General features: G+C 41.5%; 1 protein-coding gene across 1 annotated transcript in view; it reads right to left on the reverse strand.

Annotated features, from left to right (window-relative positions):
• The window catches only part of valopa (vertebrate ancient long opsin a), a 28,446-nt gene extending 8,856 nt beyond the window's left edge, over window positions 1-19,590 (reverse strand). Inside the window, exons 1-2 of the mRNA XM_060841786.1 lie at window positions 19,221-19,590; window positions 7,830-8,040 (exon numbers count right to left, since the gene is read on the reverse strand). Coding sequence (XP_060697769.1) covers window positions 7,830-8,040; window positions 19,221-19,590 — 581 coding nt within the window. The remainder of the gene's footprint in view (window positions 1-7,829; window positions 8,041-19,220) is intronic.
• Between the last annotated feature and the right edge of the window lie 4,108 nt (window positions 19,591-23,698).

A 23,698-nucleotide genomic window follows, 5' to 3' on the forward strand; every position in this document is an offset into this window, starting at 1 on the left:
GTGTTGCGGTAGGATTTGAACTGAGTCTTAGGCATATTATTCCAAACCTCTGCATTAGTAATTCCCCTGTTTTCCCTATTCTGACTGTTACTGCATCTATTGTCATTTGAATAGAATCTCAAATACGACACATCAGTACCTTCAAAACTAAGTACAGTTCTATATTTACAAACCTATTATCCTCCTACGTTGTCTGTCTGCTGGGATTGCAAAATCAGTAAATTTATCTTGAACACATCTGAAATGCATTTCTGAAAATTCAACAGCCCAGAAACCTCAGGAATCCAGAAAATGGGTGCTTAGAGGAATATTTGGAGTCCTAGCATCCTTTAAAAAGCTATGTGAGATTTCAGGCAAAGGATATCATTTAAAGATAGGTGAGTACCTGTGGCATCATGAATATTTTGGAAGCCAAATTATTTGTGGGGCATTGAAATAGGGAACAAAAAAAGTATTGAATAGCAAAACAAACATGAAAGCAGGAAATAGAATTAGTAGGAATGTTTAAAATCTGATTGAAGATTTGTAGCTCGGGTATCCGTTGTTGTGGTTCTGCTCGCCGAGCTGGAAGTTTTTGCTGCAAACGTTTCGTTCCCTGGCTAGGGAACATCATCAGTGCTGTTGGAGCCTCGTGTGAAGTGCTGCTTTGATGTTTCTTCCGGTATTTATATTGGTTTGTTCTTGCCGCTTCTGGGTGTCAGTTTCAGCTGCAGTGATTTGTATGTGGGGTCCAGGTCGATGTGTCTGTTGATGGACGTTCTTGCCGTTTCCGGGTGTCAGTTTCAGCTGTAGTGGTTTGTATATGGTGTCCAGGTCAATGTGTCTGTTGATGGAGTTTGGGGATGAATGCCATGCTTCTAGGAATTCTCTGGCTGTTCTCTGTCTGGCTTGTCCTATGATAGTGGTGTTTTCCCAGTCAAATTCATGTTGCTGGTTGTCTGAGTGTATGGCTACTAGAGATAGCTGGTCGTGTCGTTTTGTGGCTAGCTGATGTTCATGGATGCGGATTGTTAGCTGTCTTCCTGTTTGTCCTATATAGTGTTTTGTGCAGTCCTTGCATGGTATTTTGTAAACTACGTTAGTTTGGCTCATGCTGGGTATTGGGTCCTTTGTTCTAGTGAGTTGTTGTCTGAGCGTGGATGTTGGCTTGTGTGCTGTTATGAGTCCTAAGGGTCGCAGTAGTCTGGCTGTCAGTTCTGAGACGCTCCTGACGTATGGTAGAGTGGCTAGTCCTTTTGGTTGTGGCATGTCCTCGTTCCTCGGTCTATCTCTTAGGCATCTGGTGATAAAGTTGCGTGGGTATCCGTTTTTGGCGAATACCTTGTATAGATGTTCCTCTTCCTCTTTTCGCAGTTCTGGTGTACTGCAGTGTGTTGTGGCCCTTTTGAATAGTGTCCTGATGCAGCTTCGTTTGTGTGTGTTGGGGTGGTTACTTTCACAGTTTAAGACTTGGTCTGTGTGTGTTGGTTTCCTGTGTACCCTTGTGGTGAATTCTCCGTTGGGTGTTCTCTCTACTAACGAGAGAACACCCAACGGAGAATTCACCACAAGGGTACACAGGAAACCAACACACACAGACCAAGTCTTAAACTGTGAAAGTAACCACCCCAACACACACAAACGAAGCTGCATCAGGACACTATTCAAAAGGGCCACAACACACTGCAGTACACCAGAACTGCGAAAAGAGGAAGAGGAACATCTATACAAGGTATTCGCCAAAAACGGATACCCACGCAACTTTATCACTAGATGCCTAAGAGATAGACCGAGGAACGAGGACATGCCACAACTAAAAGGACTAGCCACTCTACCATACGTCAGGAGCGTCTCAGAACTGACAGCCAGACTACTGCGACCCTTAGGACTCATAACAGCACACAAGCCAACATCCACGCTCAGACAACAACTCACTAGAACAAAGGACCCAATACCCAGCATGAGCCAAACTAACGTAGTTTACAAAATACCATGCAAGGACTGCACAAAACACTATATAGGACAAACAGGAAGACAGCTAACAATCCGCATCCATGAACATCAGCTAGCCACAAAACGACACAACCAGCTATCCCTAGTAGCCATACACTCAGACAACCAGCAACATGAATTTGACTGGGAAAACACCACTATCATAGGACAAGCCAGACAGAGAACAGCCAGAGAATTCCTAGAAGCATGGCATTCATCCCCAAACTCCATCAACAGACACATTGACCTGGACACCATATACAAACCACTACAGCTGAAACTGACACCCGGAAACGGCAAGAACGTCCATCAACAGACACATCGACCTGGACCCCACATACAAATCACTGCAGCTGAAACTGACACCCGGAAGCGGCAAGAACAAACCAATATAAGTACCGGAAGAAACATCAAAGCAGCGCTTCACACGAGGCTCCAACAGCACTGATGATGTTCCCTAGCCAGGGAACGAAACGTTTGCAGCAAAAACTTCCAGCTCGGCGAGCAGAACCACAACATAGTAGGAATGTGCTGAAATGTGTACACACCATACCACCTTTTTAATGGAGTCTGGTAAGCAGTTAAATCATTATAAACCAGCTGGATGTACAAATCAGGTTGAAGCCTAAGACTTGTGTGAAATTGAAGGCGCTCCTGTGAAAGATTAAAGTAAGGAGGGTTTCCCTGCTTGACCTTATGCATACTGTCCCAGGTAGGAAATAGCAGATTCAGTATTGCACATAGTACTTAAAATAACAGATCTTAAACAAACTCTAAAGAGGCTCCACAATAAATGCACATCAAGAAGCTGGCTCAAATGTGCAGGCTCCAAAGTTTTCATTATTACATATTGTGCTAGTGTCTGCAAAGACCTTAGAAGTACTCCACAGCTATTTCACACTATACTTGATTGTATTATACCATTTTGACCATACAACCGACACCGGAAATGCTGTAACACTGATACCTTACAAGAGCCAGCACTGAATCATTGTAATACAATCATGCTCAGTAATAAGTGTTGAGGTGTTGACATATAACCAGACTACAAGCATGTAACTGGACTATAGGTTGACCATATATATGTGCAATTTACAACATCAAAAAGCTATAAAATTCTTTGACTTCAGGAGGGAGCCTCACATTGCAGAGATGCATGTGGGAGATGAGGACAACATCCTCACCACCACTCCCATTCCTCAAACTACTGCTATGGGCTTTCCACAGGAGAGGTTGCCATCCCAGTGAGTCAGTAGGAGGTGGAGAAAGGGGTCAAATATTGTTAGCTTGGAGGAGGTCTCCAATGTGAAATTTTCATTTTCCCTCCATGCCATTGAATGTGAATAATGCATTACATGGCCTTTGAGTGGAGTCAAGGGTTTTCAATTGCTAGATATTCACTGGTGTGGGTTTACTTTCTTTTTTCATTGAACAGTGGCATGAAAATAAATAATGCTGCACTTAATGATTGGTGAGAAAATTATGAATTCATTAGGATCTGTCCTATAAAATATCTTCATGCCAAACTCGATTTTACTTTGTCAAACTTTTTGTTGTATTTTCAGACCATACATTGTTGCCAGCTTGTAGAGTGTCATCTTCTCCTTAACAATCACTGGTGTCTTGTAGTTGTGGAACTTCACTCCCACCAATCCTCCTTTGTCCTTAATTCCGAGGTTGATGGACACCAGGAACACAATGTATGAAAACCAGATGATTCTCTAAACAGGTTTTTTTCAGAAGTAATGACAGGAAATTCTTGTTGTAGAGTTTTGCGCTACCTCTTGCAAACAATACTGTTGATACTAAATTAAGAGCTAATGGTTCAACCTGAGTTTGATCTAATTCATTGCCTTTCAGAAAATCAAATATCTTCTGTTATTCTCCATCTTTGACAGGGGAAGAGAGAAGAATTTGTATAGATGTCTTTCAACTCTGTTGCTCTACTCACTTAGAACATCCATAGAAATTCACAAGCATCAGTTAACCATTTCAAGTTTGTTCAGTTGAAATAGACCAGTTTATCACCATAATCTGGATAAATGAAGCAAGAATTCCTTACTTTCATTCTTTAATCCTCTTCAACAATCTAACCTTTGCAGGATTTGTGAGAATATTGTAACTCTGTAGCTCTCACCAATGCTAAGATGCAATTGGTTGATATCCTGAGGAGGATATTAATGAACATTCATCTAAATTGCTTATTATCAGAGACCTTTAACAAGTGAGGGTCCTTTTGTGTCCTTTTGCACCTTCTCATCCAACACTGGAAATACCAACACAGAACAGCCCTCAAACCAATGCACAAACACAACCACAAGCAAATGAACACAATCAGACTAAGGCCAGATTAAAGTGCATACACATAGAAACACACAAATGTCACACAGAAGCTACCATTTTTCTGAGTTTAGCTAGTGCTAGTCATAGAAATGTTGCTGGAATATATCAGTCTCCAAAGACAATGCAACTAAAATAGAAACATAAATAGCACCTCAAGAACAATCTTTAGCCTTAAATTTCCTCATGTTCTTTCATAAAAGGCGTGTAGAACTTTGCACTATCTCCTGCAATTATTGCAATTGTGACGAAATGACAAGTTGCGATTGTTCTCATCAAATATCTTTTGAAGTCTAAACAACTTTCTGGTTTCTCTGTCAGTGGTCTGGGAATGTCTGTGTGTATGTCCCTATATGTTTTTCCATTTTCTCTCTCTGAAGATCTTTAAAACTCCACTTACATTAGCTAGACATTGAAGTCTGTTCATATAAGCATTTTGACGGCAAGCCCTAACCTTAAATCTCTCATTGCTTTAACTTATGTGGACTCTTGTGCAATTTTTGGAGTTAATCAAGAATTAAAACACAAACACAATTGATATTGCACAAATACTGGCATTTGAAAGAAATATTTTATGGCTCAATAAACAATTGCCCAAAACATTCTCTGAAATGAACGATCAGATAGTTCTCTTCACTATCCCAATGTCATGGTTACAAATGTACCATTGACAAGATGTACTACAACAACACTCCAGGTCTTCTTTGTAATTAACTCTAACAACTACAACTATGACTGCTTCACTTTCACATTTTCCTCCAAGTCCACACCATCCTGACTTGGACTATATCAGCTGTCCAGTCATTACTAGAAAATGTTGGAACTCCATACCTATTAAGAAATATGGGTGTATCTTCACCACGCAGAGTGCAATTGTTCATGAAGGTCCATCACCACCTTCTCAAGGGTAACTGGGGCCTGGCAATAAACGTTGGTGTTGCCATGGTTCCCAAACCCAGTACTTTTAGAATAGTTCCAACATAATCGATGATACATTGGAAACTTTGTCATAAATAGCTGTATTCCTCAGAAGTTCATTGTTAATAATCCAATAATGATGCTTTTTGAAATATCAAAACACTAGATGTAAAGCCACATACTATCATGAAAAATGTGAAGGCATATTTATTTAAAAACAGTTTATTAGTTAAAAAGTAAAATTGCGATTGTGCTTCCCTAGTTAACTATAGTCATTGCAATCCATAAATAATTAATTGTCTGAATGGTTTTTAAGATTTTTCAGCTGAAATCATGATGTTTCCTCCACACTACCTTAAATGTTCAATGACAGGATTTGGTGTGACAAATCCTGTTAGATTTTCCTTTATGAGATGAAAGAGAACATGGATATCAATCACTGAGCAAAGTGTTGTGCACAAGTTTAGTTAATGTACATAAATGCCTAATGGAGAAACACCTGGATTGAGCCATTAATTCAACACTTATTAAAATTGCATCTAGTTATTTTTATATTCACTTGTGGGACATGGACATCACTGATTGGGCAAACTTTTTGCTTATCTCTAGTTGGCCTTGGGAAGGTGCTGTGAATTGTCTTCGTGAACCATTACAGTTCATGTGCTGTAAATGTGTTATAAATAGATCCACAATGCCTATTAGTGAAGAAATCCCAGGAATTTGACCTAACAACATTAAAGGAACAGTGGATATATTTCCAAATCAGGATATTGATTGATTTGAAGAGAAACTTGCAGGTAGTGTTGTTTCTATGTATCTGTTGCCCTTGTCCTTCTACATAGTAGTGATCATGGGTTAAAAAAAACTGTCTGAGGATCTTTGGTGAATGGTTGTAAGTTTGCTCACTGGGCTGGAAGGTTTGTTTTCAGATGTTTTGTCACTATGCTAGGTAACATCATCAGTGAGCCTCCAATGAAGTGCTGGTGTTATGTCCCACTTTCTATTTATGTGTCTTGGTCTCTGAAGGTGAGTAATATCATTTCAGGTTCTTTTTCTCAGACATTGGTAAATGGGATCCAAATCAATCTGTTTATTGATGGAGTTCCAGTTTGAATGCCTGGCCTCTAGGAATTCCCATGTGTGTCTCTGTATAGCCTGTCCCAGGATGGATGTGTTGTCTCAGTCGAAGTGTATCCTTCTTTGTCTGTATGTAAGAATACAAAGGGATAGTGGGTCATGTCTTTTGGTGGTTAGTTAGTGTTCATGTATCCTGGTGACTAGTTTTCTGCATCCCATGAAGTGTTTGTTATAGTCTTTGTTTGGTATTGTGCAAATGACAATCGTTTTGCTGGTTGTTTGTATAGGCTCCTTTAGGTTAATCAGCTGCTGTTTCAGTGTGTTGGTAGGGTTGTGGGCTACTATGATGCCAAGGGGTCAGAGTAGTCTAGTAGCCATTTCAGAGATGTCTTTGATGTATGATAATGTAATGAGAGTTTCTGGGCGTGTTGAGTCTGCTTGTTTGGGTTTGTTGTTTCAGAATCGGCAGACTGTGATTATTGGGTACTTGTTCTTCTTGAATACACTATATCGGTGTACTTTCTTCTGCTGCTCATAGTTCCTTGACGCTACAGTGTGTTGTGGCCCATTTAAGTAATGTCCTGATGCAGCTCTGTTTGTGGGTGCTGGGATGATTGCTCCTGTAGTTAAGTATCTGGTCAGTGTTGCTTTCCTATAATCGCTGGTCTGAAGTTCTTAACCCTGCTGGCCAAGGACATTTCATAGTCCCTTTTAGCTCCCCCTAACTCCTTTCTACTTACTCAATATTCTTAAAGGATTTTGTTTGTTTTTGGTTCCCTCGACCTTAGGTATGCTTCCTTTTTTTTGATTAAACCAATGATCTCCTCTGTCATCCATGGTTCCCAAATCCTGCCACTCCTGTTCTTCATTTTCACAGGACCATGCTTGTCCTGGATTTACCAACAAACAGTCACTCCCAATCCTCAGTCTCCAACTCTTGCCATTCCCCCAATTTAACATCTTCATCCAAGATTGTCCTAATCCATAAGTATCTGAAACGTACAAAATTATGGCTACTATTCCCAAAATGCTCTCTCACTCAAACTTTGATTACCATGACCGGACTCAATTCCTTATAACCACGTCCAGTATGGCCCCCTTTCGACATATTGTTTCAGAAACCTTCCTAGACACACATAACAAATTGCTCCCCATCCAAAACCATGGTACTCTTAGAGTCCCAGTCAATATGTGGAAGTTAAAAACAGCCACAACAACCCTGTCATTTTCACATCTTTCTAGAATCTGACTACATTTTGCGGAATTATAAAGAAAATGTGTAGGAATGGAGCTGGCTAAAGTGTTCTTGCAGAGAACAGGCTCAGGTAAATGGGCAAAAGTACTGTAGCATTCTATGATTTATAATTCCATGATTCCAACACCTTAAGGCAATTTATATATGGAAATATAGCAACACAAATCTATGCATTAGCTACGTTACACAAAATAATTACGCATCACGATTTCTCACTAACACTTATGTGTACACATTTTAGTCATGATTTATTCAGCTGCTGGCTCACCAATTAGGTTCACAGGTTGTGCCAATTGGACTGAGAGTGTAACTGCTCCAGCCAATGATAGGTGGGAAAGTCCAGATGAAGGAAAACACCCAAATGAAGACAATGCCAAGGGCAGCGTGCTTTCCCTGCAAGCGGATATTACCCAGTGGCCGGCAGATCACAAAATACCGCTCAAAGGCTAGCACTGCAAGTGACCAGAGTGCCACAATGCCTGTAAGATAGACACAGAAAACCAATAAAGTTGACATTTAACATAAATCACCTTTTAAACACAAGTGCAATTTGCTTTGATTATTTTACATTCACAGCCTTTTAAATGTCTGATGTGTGGGAAGTATTGTCATCCTCACACAAGATCTATTCTTGTCTGTTTGCTTTATGGGTTGAATCTCATAGCAAAGGCCTTTATGTAAGAACATTTTGCTTGTGTGTTTTCATTTGATATTCAAATTTGTTCACATTTTAATGAAACATGTATATTTTAGTTAGAATTAAGCTGCATCGCTTCAAACTTTATTCAAAAACCAAAGCCAAAATATCCTGAAACTTAAACATATAATGTCATATTCACAAAATGGCACTGAAACTTCTACATACTTTCCATTAACTCTGAACAACACCACTTTCATTATATACAGCAAATGCACAGCCTCATACCTTATTCTGTTCTACTAGGATTAATAATAATCATGGACAATTGTAAATACCTCCAAATTATCTGAATAAGCTAACACTAATATATAAAGTAATATGGTTTACTGTCGATAATTTATCCATAGCATCTTACAAGTGTATTTTGTATCATGCAAAAACAGTCATTGAGCCATCTTATTTATGAATGCATCTCAATAAACATAAAATATATAGATATGTGGAGCATGCATATGGTAAGAATCTCCAGAGATTATGAGGGACAAATGTGGATCATCCTCTTCTCTCACACCACTGATACATTGATTTCCTCCCCCAACACAATTCCATTCAAATACTGTGATGGTACTGCAGTATTTATATGTTTGATAAGATATAATTAACATTTACAGAAATTGATTGAAGGTACCATTGCAGCCATCCAAATCAGCAACGTGTAACTACATAATCTATTTGCAAAATTAGAACAAATTACTTTTCGTTAAAAAAGGGAAAAAAAATTGTAAGTAATCCCACTTGAGTCTGTTCTACTCAGTGGAACATGCAGATTTAAATTGGATTATTTCAATAAATGGGAAGTTTTGAATAGGACACTCATTTCCCAATTATATCTGGCAGACCAGCCTGGTCTCATGATAGGGAGTGCACATTCAGAAAATCAATCATAGAATTATGATTTTAAAAGACACTTGTCAGAATCTAATTAGGAGAAAGTGAGGACTGCAGATGCTGGGGAGTCAGAGTTGAAACGGGTGGCACTGGAAAAGCACAGCAGGTCAGGCAGCATCTGAGAAGCAGGAAAACCAATGTTTTGGGCATAACCTCTTCATGGCTTCAAGAAAATCTTGATGTAGAAATCGGAGGGGTTATGTGGCAAACTCAGCTCAATACTTCCTCCAAATGACTGCCATGTTAGACATAGGGCACTAATATCTCTATGGCCACCAGCCACATTCACCCCACACCCACAGGCATTGGCATGCAATATGTTCCCACTTCCAAGAACATATAAGGCATATCTTCCACTCTTCAGTGTTACATCTTGGGATGCACAGGCAACTATCATTGTAAATGCTGCTGCAAAGACACTGTGCCCTCAGAGACATGCACCCAGTTCCTGGATGGACCAAGCTGCATCTCTGAACTCTTAGCTTGAGATCATTGAGCTCACTCACTCATTCTGAGTCTACCTGAATGCTCACAGCATGCTCAGTTTGAATTGCCTTTTCTTGCCTTTTTACACTTTGTCTCCCCAGAGTTAATAATGCTCTGATTTATCATGGTGGTCAATAGGCCCTGTCAAATAAGGGCCTTTTCTCAGGGCTTCTCTGCACAGTAAGACAAGGGCAGCCTCTGGTGAAGTCCAGGAGCTTGAAAACAGTCGGTCAGACACTGAGGTGTTCAAAATTGGGGTGGTTTTCACATAAGGGGTGAGGAACTGAATATTGGGCAACCCATCACCTGTCTTGCAGTTTTCTGTACTTTCAGGGTTGCTAGCCTCCTAGAATGAGAGAGTGGTGGTATTAAGAGAGTGGCACAGCTGTTACATTTGGTGCAGGTTGAAGGAGTGCCAAAGCGAATGGAATAGGCCATACTGAGGGCATGTTGGATGACTGGTCAGTGGTTGATAGCAAATGACGGAAGAAGAGGGAGAGTGGCAGAGTATGAACTTTGATGGGAGGGGTGTACTGTAGCAGAGATAGAGTGAATGTAAGGTATCAGAGACAAGATAGTGGCACTTGCACTATTGGAGTGGAGGTCATTGATCTTGTTTCTACAACATTGGGGATTCCTCCAAATAACTGAGACTGCCCTGACCAGGGTGGCAATGTAGACCAAGTCTGGTGTTGAGGCCTCCACTGCTGGATCTGGGGGGACCCACAGAACCATCTCATCCAATAGGACACTAGGTCCCTGCCCATAAAGTGAGGCATGTTATCCCTCTGTCTGTCTTGTCTGGAATGACTGTCACGAATCAAGCCAGGAAATTCCAAACTGACAGTACTGCTTTGGGTGCACAATGGGAACTTAGAGATGAATCACGTGCAAGAGATACCTGTGAATTCCCACATATCCACTAAGTGGTGAGTTCTGGGAACAGCGCATGTTAAAATGGGATCAAATGAGACATGATGGACACCACAGGGGCAGGATAGATATTAATAAGGTGAGCTTGGTGAGATACAGTGAGAAAATTCACTCAGCCTCTTGACAGAAATTCCTTCAAATCATTTGATGCAATTCAGACATAGCCAAAAATAGCATAAGATTCAGCCCTCTGAATTTTGTCACCCAACTATTGTCTATCATTTTAAGTTCCTTTCCTGTTCAGTTTTTAATTGATAATTCTTTTCAAGAGTGGTTGCAGGATTCCAGGTCAATGTTGTGTTTTCCAAATGATAAATGCCCCAGTGGTTACCTTACTTAAATGAATGGTCTAATTTAAAATAACACCTTCCTGTCTTTGAAATCACAAAAGCAAATTATCAGGATGGATACCAAAAATGGGCATTTTATTATTAGGTAAGGAATTTCTTCTTTTTGAAGTGATAAATATTTCATTGCAAGCTTTTGTTATTAAAGTTCCTAATGGAAAGCTGTTGTTTAAGTTTCTCAATGTGCTAGTCAAATCTGTAAATCAAATCTTCGATAGAAATGCTATCCACCATTTTCTTCCTGATGAAATATATAACAATCATTGATCTAAGCAATGAAGGATGCCATTTAATCCATCTTCTCATTGAATGATTATCCTTAAGCTGTCATTATTTCTGTTGAGATTGATAGCATTTGAAAAGAAATTCAAACTCCCTGTCAATAACTGAAAAAATGTCACATCAAGATTTCATTTTTTAAAGCTTTTACTTCTACAGATGACTAAAACATTATTTTATAGAAAATTTATGCATTTATTTACTGAGGGAACATTCCCCTTTCTACCTAAATTATTGCATTCTCTGTAGAACTAATTCTTTGACTAAACACTGTGGATGGCATGGTGGCACAGTGGTGAGTGCTGCTGCCTATCAACACCAAGGACCCAGGTTTGATTCCAGCCTTGGACGACTGCATGTATGGAGTTTGCACTTCCTCCCTGTGTCTGCGTGGGTTTCCACCAGGTGCTTTGGTTTCCTCCCACAGTCCAATGGTGGTGGTGTGGTTAGGTAGCTTAACCCCATGCAGGGTTATGGGGGATGCCCTTCAGAGGCTTATTGTAGGGATTGCACTGAAGGGATTCTATGACTCCAGATTTGATTCCAGTTTCCAATAAATTTCTCTACCCACTTTTGCCAAGTAATAACACTGTATAACTGTCTTCAAGGACTGTCCTCAGCTTTGGATAGTTACTTTAATCTGTCACCATCAACATTGAATATTTTTTTTCTCCCTCACCATCCCAAACAAATCTCCATACTCCAGCTCTTACAACTGTGGGAGGAAAACGGAGCACCTGGAGGAAATCCACAAAGACATGGGGAGAATGTGCAAACTCCACACAGCCAGTCACCTGAGGGTGGGATAAATTCCGGGTCCCTGCTGCTGTGTGGCATCAGTGTGAAACATTGAGCCACATTGCTGTCCCAAAGTCAAATGAAAACAGGCTCTTGTCTTCAATATAAAACATATTTTGGAATGTATGAACATACGAGCAGTGTGGGGCCCTCAAACTTGGTTTGCTATTCAATAACCTCAAGTAGATCACCAAGTTAAGCAATTCGCCAGCCTAACTGCTATTCAGGACAATAGTAACTCACACCAACTTTCATTGTTAACAGAAAGCAACTCAGTTAATTGCAACACACTTAATCTCAATAAATGGCAGAGAAAATATTATTAGTCTTATAAAAACACAAACACACACATATACGTGTTCATAATTAAGGCAGAAAAAGGCGATTTAACACATATTTCATGGAGGGAAGGTTGTAGACAGAGAAAAACGAAATTCTGAAGATTAAAAGTCCACATTCCAAATGTATGTTAAATTGTGTCTCACGACTCCTTTCAAGTTGAACAATCGTGACATGCTGTTGGCTATAATGTAATGACTGTTCTTTGATGGTTGTTCAGGTGGACCTGGGTTTTTCTTTGTATTAGAATTTGGTGTCTTAATTTTTCTGGGTTTTTTATTTCACTTTTCACTCAGGTTCTTTCATTTCTGCAACTAAATTCTGAGACTTCAGGCTCTCACAAAAAGGAGGGGGAAATGTTTTCTGTTTGCCACTATGGAAGTTTGTGGCTGCACTGTACTTAAAATTCTATAACAAACTGTTACTCAGCCAATACAATAGCTGACATTAGGCAGTCTTTCCTGAATTCAAAACCCCGGTACTATTCTGACTCAATAACGTATCAACAGCAACATTGTCTTGCACAATTAAAAATATGCACCACTTGATTTTTCCAAGTTACCACACTTTACTGGTAAATTCGCCATATAGCTGTATCTGACTTCCCTTCCAGTTTATAATCCAGAAAGGAAAAATATGTGAACACATTTCCACCCATCAATAACCTTTCACATCTTTGTTTAGTAATAGTCTACATACTTTGCCTTAAAAGTAATCAAAGTTTTGCTTCCATCTTCTTTAATGTACTTGTATACTAACCTATTGTGATTCATGAACTAGGACATTCAGATCCATCTGCATCTCAGAACTCTATGAGGTAGATAGAAGTTACGTTGTTATGCTAGACATTGTTACTGAGACTATGGGACAGAGTTTCAATGCGAGATCTTACTTCTTTGAAATCCAAAGCTGTCTGAGTTATTAATCTCTGCCATCTAACTTGTTCCCTTATCACCTCATTTCTAGATTTATGATGTTCCCAGGACTATGAGTTTATTTTAAATTTTTTCTGTGGCCCTTGATTTCCCTTGCTGTCATTCACAATGTCCACTCTCCATGAGAGTGCACTCAATCTGAACACAAGTACTTTGCTTATTCCTAGCATTCTCAGCTTTTAAACCATGCCTTATTTTAAAGTTGGTCCTTGCCACCATGTATTTCAACTTTACTCAACAAGCAGAACCTTGACTCAGAAGCATTCCTCCCAACCCTGCCCCCACTGTCTGACCTACCCCACCCCCCCAATCCTAAGCCCAACCCTCCACTCACCCAGTGTAATCTTAACTGCCATGGAGTAACTCCAGCACTAGGGAGTTCTGAACACCCTCCTGCTGCAGGTTATCTCTCACCAGGTCTAAAATGCTTTTTACCATTGACTGTAGATTCTGTCTTGTTGAATCTTGCCATGAAGGTCTCTTCTGGCGGACTGAGAAATGTTCAGCTTGCCAAGCTTCCTACTGTTGTATACGCAGCCTTCGTGAAGCATTGTATGAATAAATTTTCAGATCTTCACAACTGCCAGCATTTTGAATGCTGTTGCCAAATGGAGTCCACACCGCTTGCCAACATGGTGTAAGATGAATCCTCATTACAGCTCATCATGGTACAGGATCCATCTGGTAGGTATGTAGCACCATTCTCTATCCTGGTGGGAGCCTACAGAGCCCACTCAGTCTAGTGTGGCACAACACAAGCACCCGGTTGTTAAACAAGAAGAATCTGATGTAGTTTATTGCATGATAGCAAGAGGTACAAATTATATCAGTGAGGGAGACATTATAACTGCACTACAAAGTAGTCCACAATTTTAGACCCTACTTCTTCAAGTTCTAAAGCTGTTTTCCCAATTGGATCCATGTGACATCATCATACTAGATGGTGCTTAATGTACTCCTCAGCATTAATCTTTTCACACCCTTATACAACAACAGGTTTAGTGATCTGGATGTAATCTCAAGCTTGCCAATGAAAGGGTTGGCTGAAAATAATCTACAGGCTATCACACTCTCAAAATCCCAAGTGCGGTCCAGAGAGGCTGCATGAGCTGAACAGTTTAGGCATGGTACTGAAGGTACTGCAGCCACCTGGATAATGTACAGAAGCCTCAAAGCAGGCAGTACAAGCCATGAAGGCTTGAAGTGGCTAAACAAAAGCTAACACAATTAAACAGGAACAGTGAAAAGTCTCAAGCAGGTCAAGGGACAGTGACAGGGATGTCTCACTTTGTCGAAGAGTCTGAGAGATATTACTTGGCAGTTCAAAGAGCTGAAGATAAGTGTATGAGTGGAAAGAGGGATCTGTGGGATTGTTAATATTTGCCTCCCCTCAGAAAGAATTGCAATCACAGAGTGACCCTACAGGGTTAATTATAACTAGTCCTGAGTCTAAAAACTCTGCCTGTGCTAAGCAAAGTTACAAATCACACAATACCAGATTATAGTCCAACAGGTTTATTTGGAAAGACTGTCTGATGTCGGCTATTGGATTGGCTGAGATGCAGTTTATTTGGTTTAACTTCGTCCACCCCAGTCCAACACTGACAGCTTCACATCATGTGTTAATCAACACAAAGTGTTGGCAGGCCCTTCACTCTGAGGTTTCAGAAGGTGGCTGCAGAAGTGGCTGCAGAAGTGAGGCCAGCTCCATCAAAACTTTGACAACTTGAGCTACAGAATGAGGCACGGTTTCAGAACATAAAAGCTATTGAGATTGTTCAAAGAGAATTTAATAAAATTGGATCCGAATGGGATAAATTAAAAAGAAGATTTTTAATATATGCAACCAGACAGGAATATCAAACCCTCCTTATTTCGCATAAACTCAAAAAGAGACTTCAATTAAAGGGAGAATAGATTACAGACCCGTCAGATGCTAACATTCTATCTCAAAAAGAGAATGCAAAGGGTTTTGATCATGGAAAGGAATGCAAAAGTTGAGGATCAATGTAAACTGTTACAGTAAAGACTGGGAAGGGGAAGGACATTTTCCAGATAAGACCGAACTGGAAAAAGCTTCATGAACCAGGTAATAATGTATGCGTATAAAAATAACTTGTACGTGTTTTCTCTTTGTTAAGTTAATATAATTTAGTCAAAATGCAACTTAGATGTTCACTTTTCCCTGTAATGTGGGAAGTATATTATGAACATAGGATTCTTGTAAAAAACAAAATTTTGACTTGTGAAATATCAGGAGTTTACAAAGAGACAATGGAAGTGTGATGATCCAAGCTTTGAAGAGAAAAAGCACATGGGAGTAGGAAATTCAAAGAGACATACTACAATTTATTTCTTTGCATTGTGGAATATATTGAAAAATAACACATTACCATTTAGAGTTTCAAGCTGTGCAAAAGGGTTGATTTGACTGAGGGAGTACAAAAAGATAAGATACATAGAAATAAATTCTGCTCATTTGAAGGAAAGGCAGACAATGTGAAAGTGCCAAACCCACTGAACTAATGAAGAACAATGAATCTTCTCTCTCTCCTGAAATCTGCTCACCTGCTGGTCCACCCAAACAAGAAAAGTGCAACTATTCAACTATGGAAATTATCATAGCTGCTGGATCTGACTTCAAGACATTTAGAGTCATAGAGAAGTATAGCAATTTGGTCCAATTTGTCCATGCCAACCAGATATCCCAAATTAATCTAGTCCCATTTGCCAGCATTTGGTCCATATCCCTCTAAACCCTATATATTCATGTACCCATCCAGATGCCTTTTAAATGTTGCAATTGTACCTGCGTCCACCACCCCCTCTGGCAGCTCGTTCCATACATGCACCACCCTCTCATGAAACAGTTGCCATTTAGGTCCCTTTTGTATCTTCCCCCTCTCACCCTAAACCTATGCCCTCGAGTTCTGGACTCCCCCACTCCAGTGAAAAGACCTTATCTATTTATCCTATCAATGCCCCTCATGATTTTAAAAACCTCTATAAGGTCAGCCCTCAGCCTCCGACGCTCTAGGGAAAAGACCTTATCTATTTATCGTATCAATGCCCCTCATGATTTTAAAAACCTCTATAAGGTCAGCCCTCAGCCTCCGACGCTCCAGGGAAAATAACCCCAACCTATTCAGCCTCTCCCTGTAGCCCAAATCCTCAATCCTGGCAACATCCTTGCAAATCTTTTCTGAACTGTTTCAAGTTTCACAACATCCTTTCCCTAGCAGAGAGACAAGAATTTCATGCAGTATTCCAAAAGTGCCCTTGTTCCATACATCCGCAGCATGACCTCCCAAATCAATGCACTGACCATTAAGACATGTTTATATTAAAAAGAAATAACACATTATGCTTAAGGGGGAGGGGGTTCAGAATAGCAGGATATAAACGGAGAAGTTAAACAATACAAAATAAGGAAAGAATGGCATTCATATAATAACTTTCATAAATAAAGGATGTTCCAAATTGCTTTACAACCAAAAGCTACTTTTTGAAATGTAATAACAGACATAATGCAGGAAATGAAACTGTGAACTTGTGCAGAGCAAGTTCCCACAAAAAGTAAAGGGATAATGACCACACAATCTATTTGTTGCGATGCCAACTGGATGATAAATTTTTACCAGAACTGATACAAAAGAGTGTGGACATGGACAACACCATTACACTTGGGGACACCTCCCACCATGTGCGTGGCAGGTACTCATGTGACTCAGCCAACGTTGTCCACCTCATACACTGCAGGCAAGGATGCCCGGAGGCATGGTACATTGGGGAAACCAAGCAAAGTCTATGACAACGGATGACTAGGCACCACACGACAATCAACAAACTGGAGTGTTCCCTCCCAGTTAAGGAACACTTCAGCAATCCAAGACATTCGACCTTGGACCTTCGGGTGACCATCCTCCAAGGTGGACTTTGGAACAGGGAGCAGCTAAGAGTGGCCGAGCAGAGGCTGATAGCTAAGTTCCATACCCATAGAGAGGGCCTCAACCGGGACCTTGGGTTTATATATCACACTACAGGTGACCACCATTGCACTATACACACACACACAGACACTCCCACACACACACACACACACACATATGCACGCACAGGCACTCCTATATACACACATGCACAGACACACATATAGACAGATATGCACACAGACACTCACACACACTCACACATGCATCCTCTCACAGACTTAGACCACTTTACACTCATGCACACACATATACACTCTCTCTCACTGACATTCACAACCCCCCACTCCAGACACACACACACTCCTACAGACAGACACACTCCCACACTCTCACATGCACCCTCTCACAGACTTGGACACTTTACACTCACTTACCCACACATATACACTCTCTCTCACACTCACAACTCCCTACTCCAGACAGACAGACACATACACAAACCCACATGCACACACACACATATTCGTTTGTGGGGTGAATTTGTACTTGCAGAGTTACATTGTACTTTGCTCAAAAACTTCATGAATCCATGTAAGACTCTGTTAACTTACCTTCTGTGTTGATGGAAATAGATCTAGCTCTGCATTTTCCACACAAGGTGAGGTACACTCATCAGGTACCCACATGCTGTTTACCTCCCAGTGTTAGCAGCGGGACACCTGCTCCTTTCTCTGAACGACGTGTACCGTTTCTAGTTCCTCTCGTCTCGATCACCCGCAGAGCCTGCCGGAACCCTGACTTGAGAGACTTCACACCAAGGCAGTAACAGGAACAAAACTTAAACTCCTCAGTGCCCGGACAAAAAGGAGGCAATTTCCCTTTTCTAACTAACCTGTCAGTACACCCCGCTGGAGTAGATGGGATTTGAACTTTGGAATCCTGGTCCACAGGAAGGGACATTTTCACGGTAAGAGCTCCTCTACAGAAAAGCTTATATACAAAAAGAGGGCAGTTTTTCACGATCAGTGCCGTCAGGAGGCTGTCCTGTTACTCCCTTAACCAATTTTCCTCTCTCAGCTCTCCCCATTGGTGATGTTTAGCGTGCAGCTAACAAAAAACGGGAAAATAGTCCACATCCAAGGAGTGGACCAGAACCTGCATGTTTTGGATTGTAAAATCAATACTTCATGCAGCGGCTTTCTAATATCACTCGGAAAAGCAGCGTGAAAGATGTCTCGCTCCCTAATAACTCCGTCAAACTTTTGCTAATGTGAAGCCAGACCGAAGCTGATCTCATCACTGAGCTCTTGCTATCGATCAGTTCGGGGAAACCTGTGGGATTTAATGCAGCCTTCTTTATTAGGACAGCTGGGAAATGATCCAGTCTCCACCTGGATAACATTTTAATTCCAGGGGAAGCAGGTTACCTTGCTTCCTGTTTGGATTCCATCACTGGAAAGGGTGCCTTTATTCCTGTTGAAGGGCTTTTGCCCGAAGCGTTGATTTCGCTGCTGGTTGGATGCTGCCTGAACTGCTGTGCTCTTCCAGCCCCACTGATCCACAAGCGGAGCTGCCCCTCCTATACACAGGAGCGTCTGCAGCGGATAGGGACCGTCCCGGGACACTGTGAGGCAGGAACCCCTGTGTACTCAGCAAGTCCCAATTTCCACAGACGGAGGTGGGAAATGGATCCAATTGATGTCCGGGCAGCCACAACATTGGGACCTTGGAAAACTTTCTTGCAGGATGCAAACGCGGTTCTGTTCTGTAACCCAGCTGGAGGTCATAACGCATAAAGCAATTTCTCATTTCACAGCGCTGGGCAGTAGCGGACATTGACAGAACGCATTTCACTCCCTTTCATGTTCTCAGTGTTGCACATGTTTACTCAGGTGTGGCGGCATGACTGAATGGGGAATTGCAATGTAGCTTTTCCTTTCCTACACCTCATTCCCCTGACATAACTGGGGAATTATTTTACTCTAATATGCCCCCCCACCCCGCACAAGTCAAGCCACTTACCGAAGAAAGTTACCGCAAAACCTTCCAGAACGCACGCCCAGGCGCCCAGGAAGAAATATCCGTAAAGGTTGGTGAGGAAGCTGAGAGTGCCACCCACCAGCGAGGCCAGGAAATCGGCTCCTGACAGATTGAGAATGATGTAGTTGAGAGGCTGGCGTAGCTGCTTGTATCTGTAGGTCACCAGCAAGACGAGGAAGTTTTCAGACAGTGACAGAAATGTCACGAGAAACATTAACGTCGCCAGAACTTTGTAATTCCAGGGTTCGATGGTGCGCAGGGGACCACTGAAGGCAGCTGGAGAGGGAGAGCTCCCAGCGCCCCTGTCGGAGGAGGGGGTTTCATTGGCAGCTCCTCCCCAAGAGGAATTCATCTTGTTTGTACCGCAGAGAAATTCACCAGAAGCCAGGCACCACTCGATGTCCCCAAAGCTCGTAAAAGCAGAAGGCAAATACCAGCATTCACTCTCGATTTCAGGCAACAGCAGTTGTCCCCTCTTTCAATCTTAGGTCTTCCCTCTTAACGATTAATGGTCCTACCTACAGAAGTGGGCATCTGACAACATGCTGTCTCTGAAGAGGGAAGGGTTTTGTTTATAAATATGCCGGAATCAGTTGGGGCTGGACTTGTTCTTCCAGATGTGCAGCAAGTCAGCGCCAGCGGGATCACTTCTGGGGGAGACGAGGACGCACACTCGCAATGAAGTTCCACAGGTTTCCAACAATGAAACCCAGAAGGAAAATATTACGGGACTGAAAGGTTCAGTCTAAACTTCACCCGCTTGCGCGTCCAGGTGACTGAGACAGTACAGGATGGGAGGGAGGGATGTGTTCCAATTGTTTCCCACAGGTCATGGCAACTTGGAAATGTTCTTCATCTGACAGACCTATCTCAAAAAACAATTGCAACCTCAATCTGTTGCATACTTTCTTATGATTTTAGGCAATGGGTCACGAAGATTTAGTAAAGAGGATCCAATCGACGAGCAGTACGGCGCGCAGTTAAACACATTGGGAATAGACTGGATGCACGCGAGGTGTGCTATCCTAAGGAGAAAATCAGTGGAATATCTGCTCATCTTGTAACCTTTTATGTTGCAATAAACTTGCGTTCCCTCCAGCGCGACCCACACTTGCTGGTAATCGCTAAGAGTTGTTTAAAGTGGCCTTCCCATTATCCTGCCTTCCCTCTACTCAATATTTCAGTTGTCTGGGGTCCGGGGAAGTGCAGCTTGTTGCATTTAAACATTTATAGCACAAGTATGCTTCAAAATCGATGACACTGGCTTTCGCATAACTGCTATTGACATACATTCGTTCCGCGATATCTCAGAACTCCCAGTGTGAGTGCACACAGCATAAAAACGCTGAAGCCCAGGTCTGACGACCTAACAGCTGCGTCTTTACTAATTTTGCCCGTCCACTTCCACTCTATTTAACACTCGGGGATTCTTCTTTCTCGGCCTCCGTCATCAACGTTTACACCGAACGAAATCGAATGCCCCAAGGTTCTCTGCTTGAGTTCACATTGTAACTGGCAGTCTACTTGGTTAAGTTCTTCAGCAGGCACTTTGGTTCCGACTAGAGTCTGGATAATTTGGAGCACTCGCATTGGATTGTTCTGATGCTGGAAGGTGGCACAATCATTGAAAACAATTAGGAGAATGCAACATAGCAACATTGCATCATTATTGGTTATGCTTGACACTAATGGACCGTGCTTTCTTGCTTCATAAACTAAAAAAAAACACAAAGAACTATGAAAATAATTACATTGGAACATCCAGGGATAGGATTAGGCAACTCAGCCCCTGATGTATCCATCAATAAGATCATAGCTGATCGTATTGTAACTGTAAGCCCACAATTCCACCTCACCCTGAGAGCTTTTCCCCCCATTGCTCGGGATACTCTATCCAACTTTGCCCTAGAAACTTTTCAAGGACTCAACCTCCATCACCTTTTCAGGAAGAGAGTTCCCATGGCTCACCAATTAATCAGAGAAACAGTCACCTCATCTCTGTCCTGTATCAGGGTTCCCTCATATTTAAATGTGGTCCTAATTCCAGATGCTCCCAGAAGGTGAAGCATCCTCTCCCCAGCTACCCAGTCAAGACCCCTCATGTTCATTTATGTTTCAATCACACAATATATTACTCATCAAAGCCTCAATGAATACAAACCCAGCTTGCCCAGTCTTCCCCATAAGACAAGAGTCTCTTTTTTCTGCTATTAGTGTAGCAAACCTTTTCTGAACTATCTCCAAAGCAGTTACAGCCTTCCTGGAATAAGGTGATCATTGCTGTGCTCTATATTTCAGTTGTCATCTCATCAGTGTCCTATGTGGTTGAAACATAGCCTGCCAACTTATGATTTAAATTTCCCTCACAATAAATGATAACTTTCTAATGGCTGTCCAAGTTACTTGCTATACTTGCATAATAACATAGAACATTACAGTGCAGTACAGGCCCTTCGGCCCTCAATGTTATGCCGACCTGTCATACCAACCTGAAGCCCATCTAACCGACACTACTCCATGTACGTCCATATGCTTGTTCAATGATGACTTAAATGTACTTAAAATTGGCGAATCTACTACTGTCGCAGGCAAAGCATTCCATACCTTTCCTATTCTCTGAGTAAAGAAACTACCTCTGACATCTGTCCTATATCTATCACCCCTCAATTTAAAGCTATGCCCTCTCGTGCTCGCCATCACCATTCTTGGCAAAAGGTTCTCCCTGTCCACCCTATCTAACCCTCAGATTATCTTATATGTCTCTATTAAGTCACCTCTCAGCCTTCTTCTCTATAATGAAAACAACCTCAAGTCCCTCAGCCTTTCCCCATAAGACCTTCCCTCCATACCAGGCAACATCCTAGTAAATCTCCTCTGCACTCTTTCCAAAGCTTCCACGTCCTTCTTATAATGCGGTGACCAGGACTGTACACAGTATTCCAAGTGCGGCCGCACTAGAGTTTTGTACAGCTGCAGCATAATCTCATGGTTCCGGAACTCGATCCCTCTGTTAATAAAAACTAAAACACTGTATGCCTTCTTAACAACTCTGTCAACCTGGGTGGCAACTTTCAAGGATCTGTGTACCTGGACATCTCTCTGCTCATCTACACTACCAAGAATCTTACCATTAGCCCAGTACTTTGCATTCCAATTAGTCCGACCAAAGTGAATCACCTCATATTTGTCCGCATTAAACTCCATTTGCCACCTCTCAGCCCAGCTCTGCAGCTTATCTATGTCTCTCTGTAACCTACTACATCCTTTGTCACTATCCACAGCTCCATCAACCTTAGTATTGCCTGCAAATTTACTAACCCACCCTTTTACACCCTCATCCTGGTCGTTTATAAAAATGACAAACAGCAGTGGACCTAACACTGACCCTTGCAGTACACCACTGGTAACTGGACTCCAGGACGAACATTTCCCATCAACCACCACCCTCTGTCTTCTTTCAGCAAGCCAAATACTGAGCCAAACTGCTATATCTCCCACAATCCCATTCCTCCACACTTTGTACAATAGCCTACTGTGGGAAACCTTATCGAAAGACTTGCTGAGATCCAAATACATCACATCAACCGGTTTACTCTCATCTACTTGTTTGGTCACCTTTTCAAAGAACTCAATAAGGTTTGTGAGGCACGACCTACCCTTCACAAAACCGTGCTGACTATCCCTAATCAAGTTATTATTTTCTAGATGATTATAAATCCTATCTTTGATAATCTTTTCCAACACTTTACCAAAAACTGAAGTGAGGCTCGCTGGTCTATAATTACCAGGGTTGTCTCTACTCCCCTTCTTGAACAGGGGAACCACATTTGCTATCCTCCAGTCTTCTGGCACTATTCCTGTAGACAATGACGATTTAAAGATCAATGCCAAAGGTTTGGCAATCTCCTCCCTGGCTTCCCAGAGGATCCCAGGATAAATCCCATCAGGCCCAGGAGACTTATCTATTTTCACACTCTGCAGGATTTCTAATACCTCTTCCTTGTGAACCTCAATCACACTTAGTCTAGTAGCCTGTATCTCAGTAATCTCCTCGACAACATTGTCATTTCTACAGTGAATACTGTTGAAAAGTATTCATTTAGTGCTTCCCCTATCTCCTCTGACTCCACACACAACTTCCCACTACTATCCTTGATTGGCCCTAATCTTACTCTTGTCATTCTTTTATTCCTTAAATACCTATAGAGAGCCTTAGGGTTTACCATTTGTGATTCATTCATGAGAATGAATCGCTGCATCTTGGAGATCTTAAATTTCTCAGCATTTAGATTTTTTTTTAAGAACTCTTTGTGCAAAATGGACAATTTCATATTCTTCTCCATCATATTCCATTTAAGCCACCTCTGCCCATGCACTGAACCCACTTATTTCTTTTTGTAGCCTCCTCATGCCCTCTTCACAGCATACTTCTTTATATATCTTCATATAAATCAGGAAAA

Source organism: Hemiscyllium ocellatum, chromosome 22 (genome assembly GCF_020745735.1).
Source record: "Hemiscyllium ocellatum isolate sHemOce1 chromosome 22, sHemOce1.pat.X.cur, whole genome shotgun sequence".
Classification (NCBI taxonomy): Eukaryota; Metazoa; Chordata; class Chondrichthyes; order Orectolobiformes; family Hemiscylliidae; genus Hemiscyllium; species Hemiscyllium ocellatum.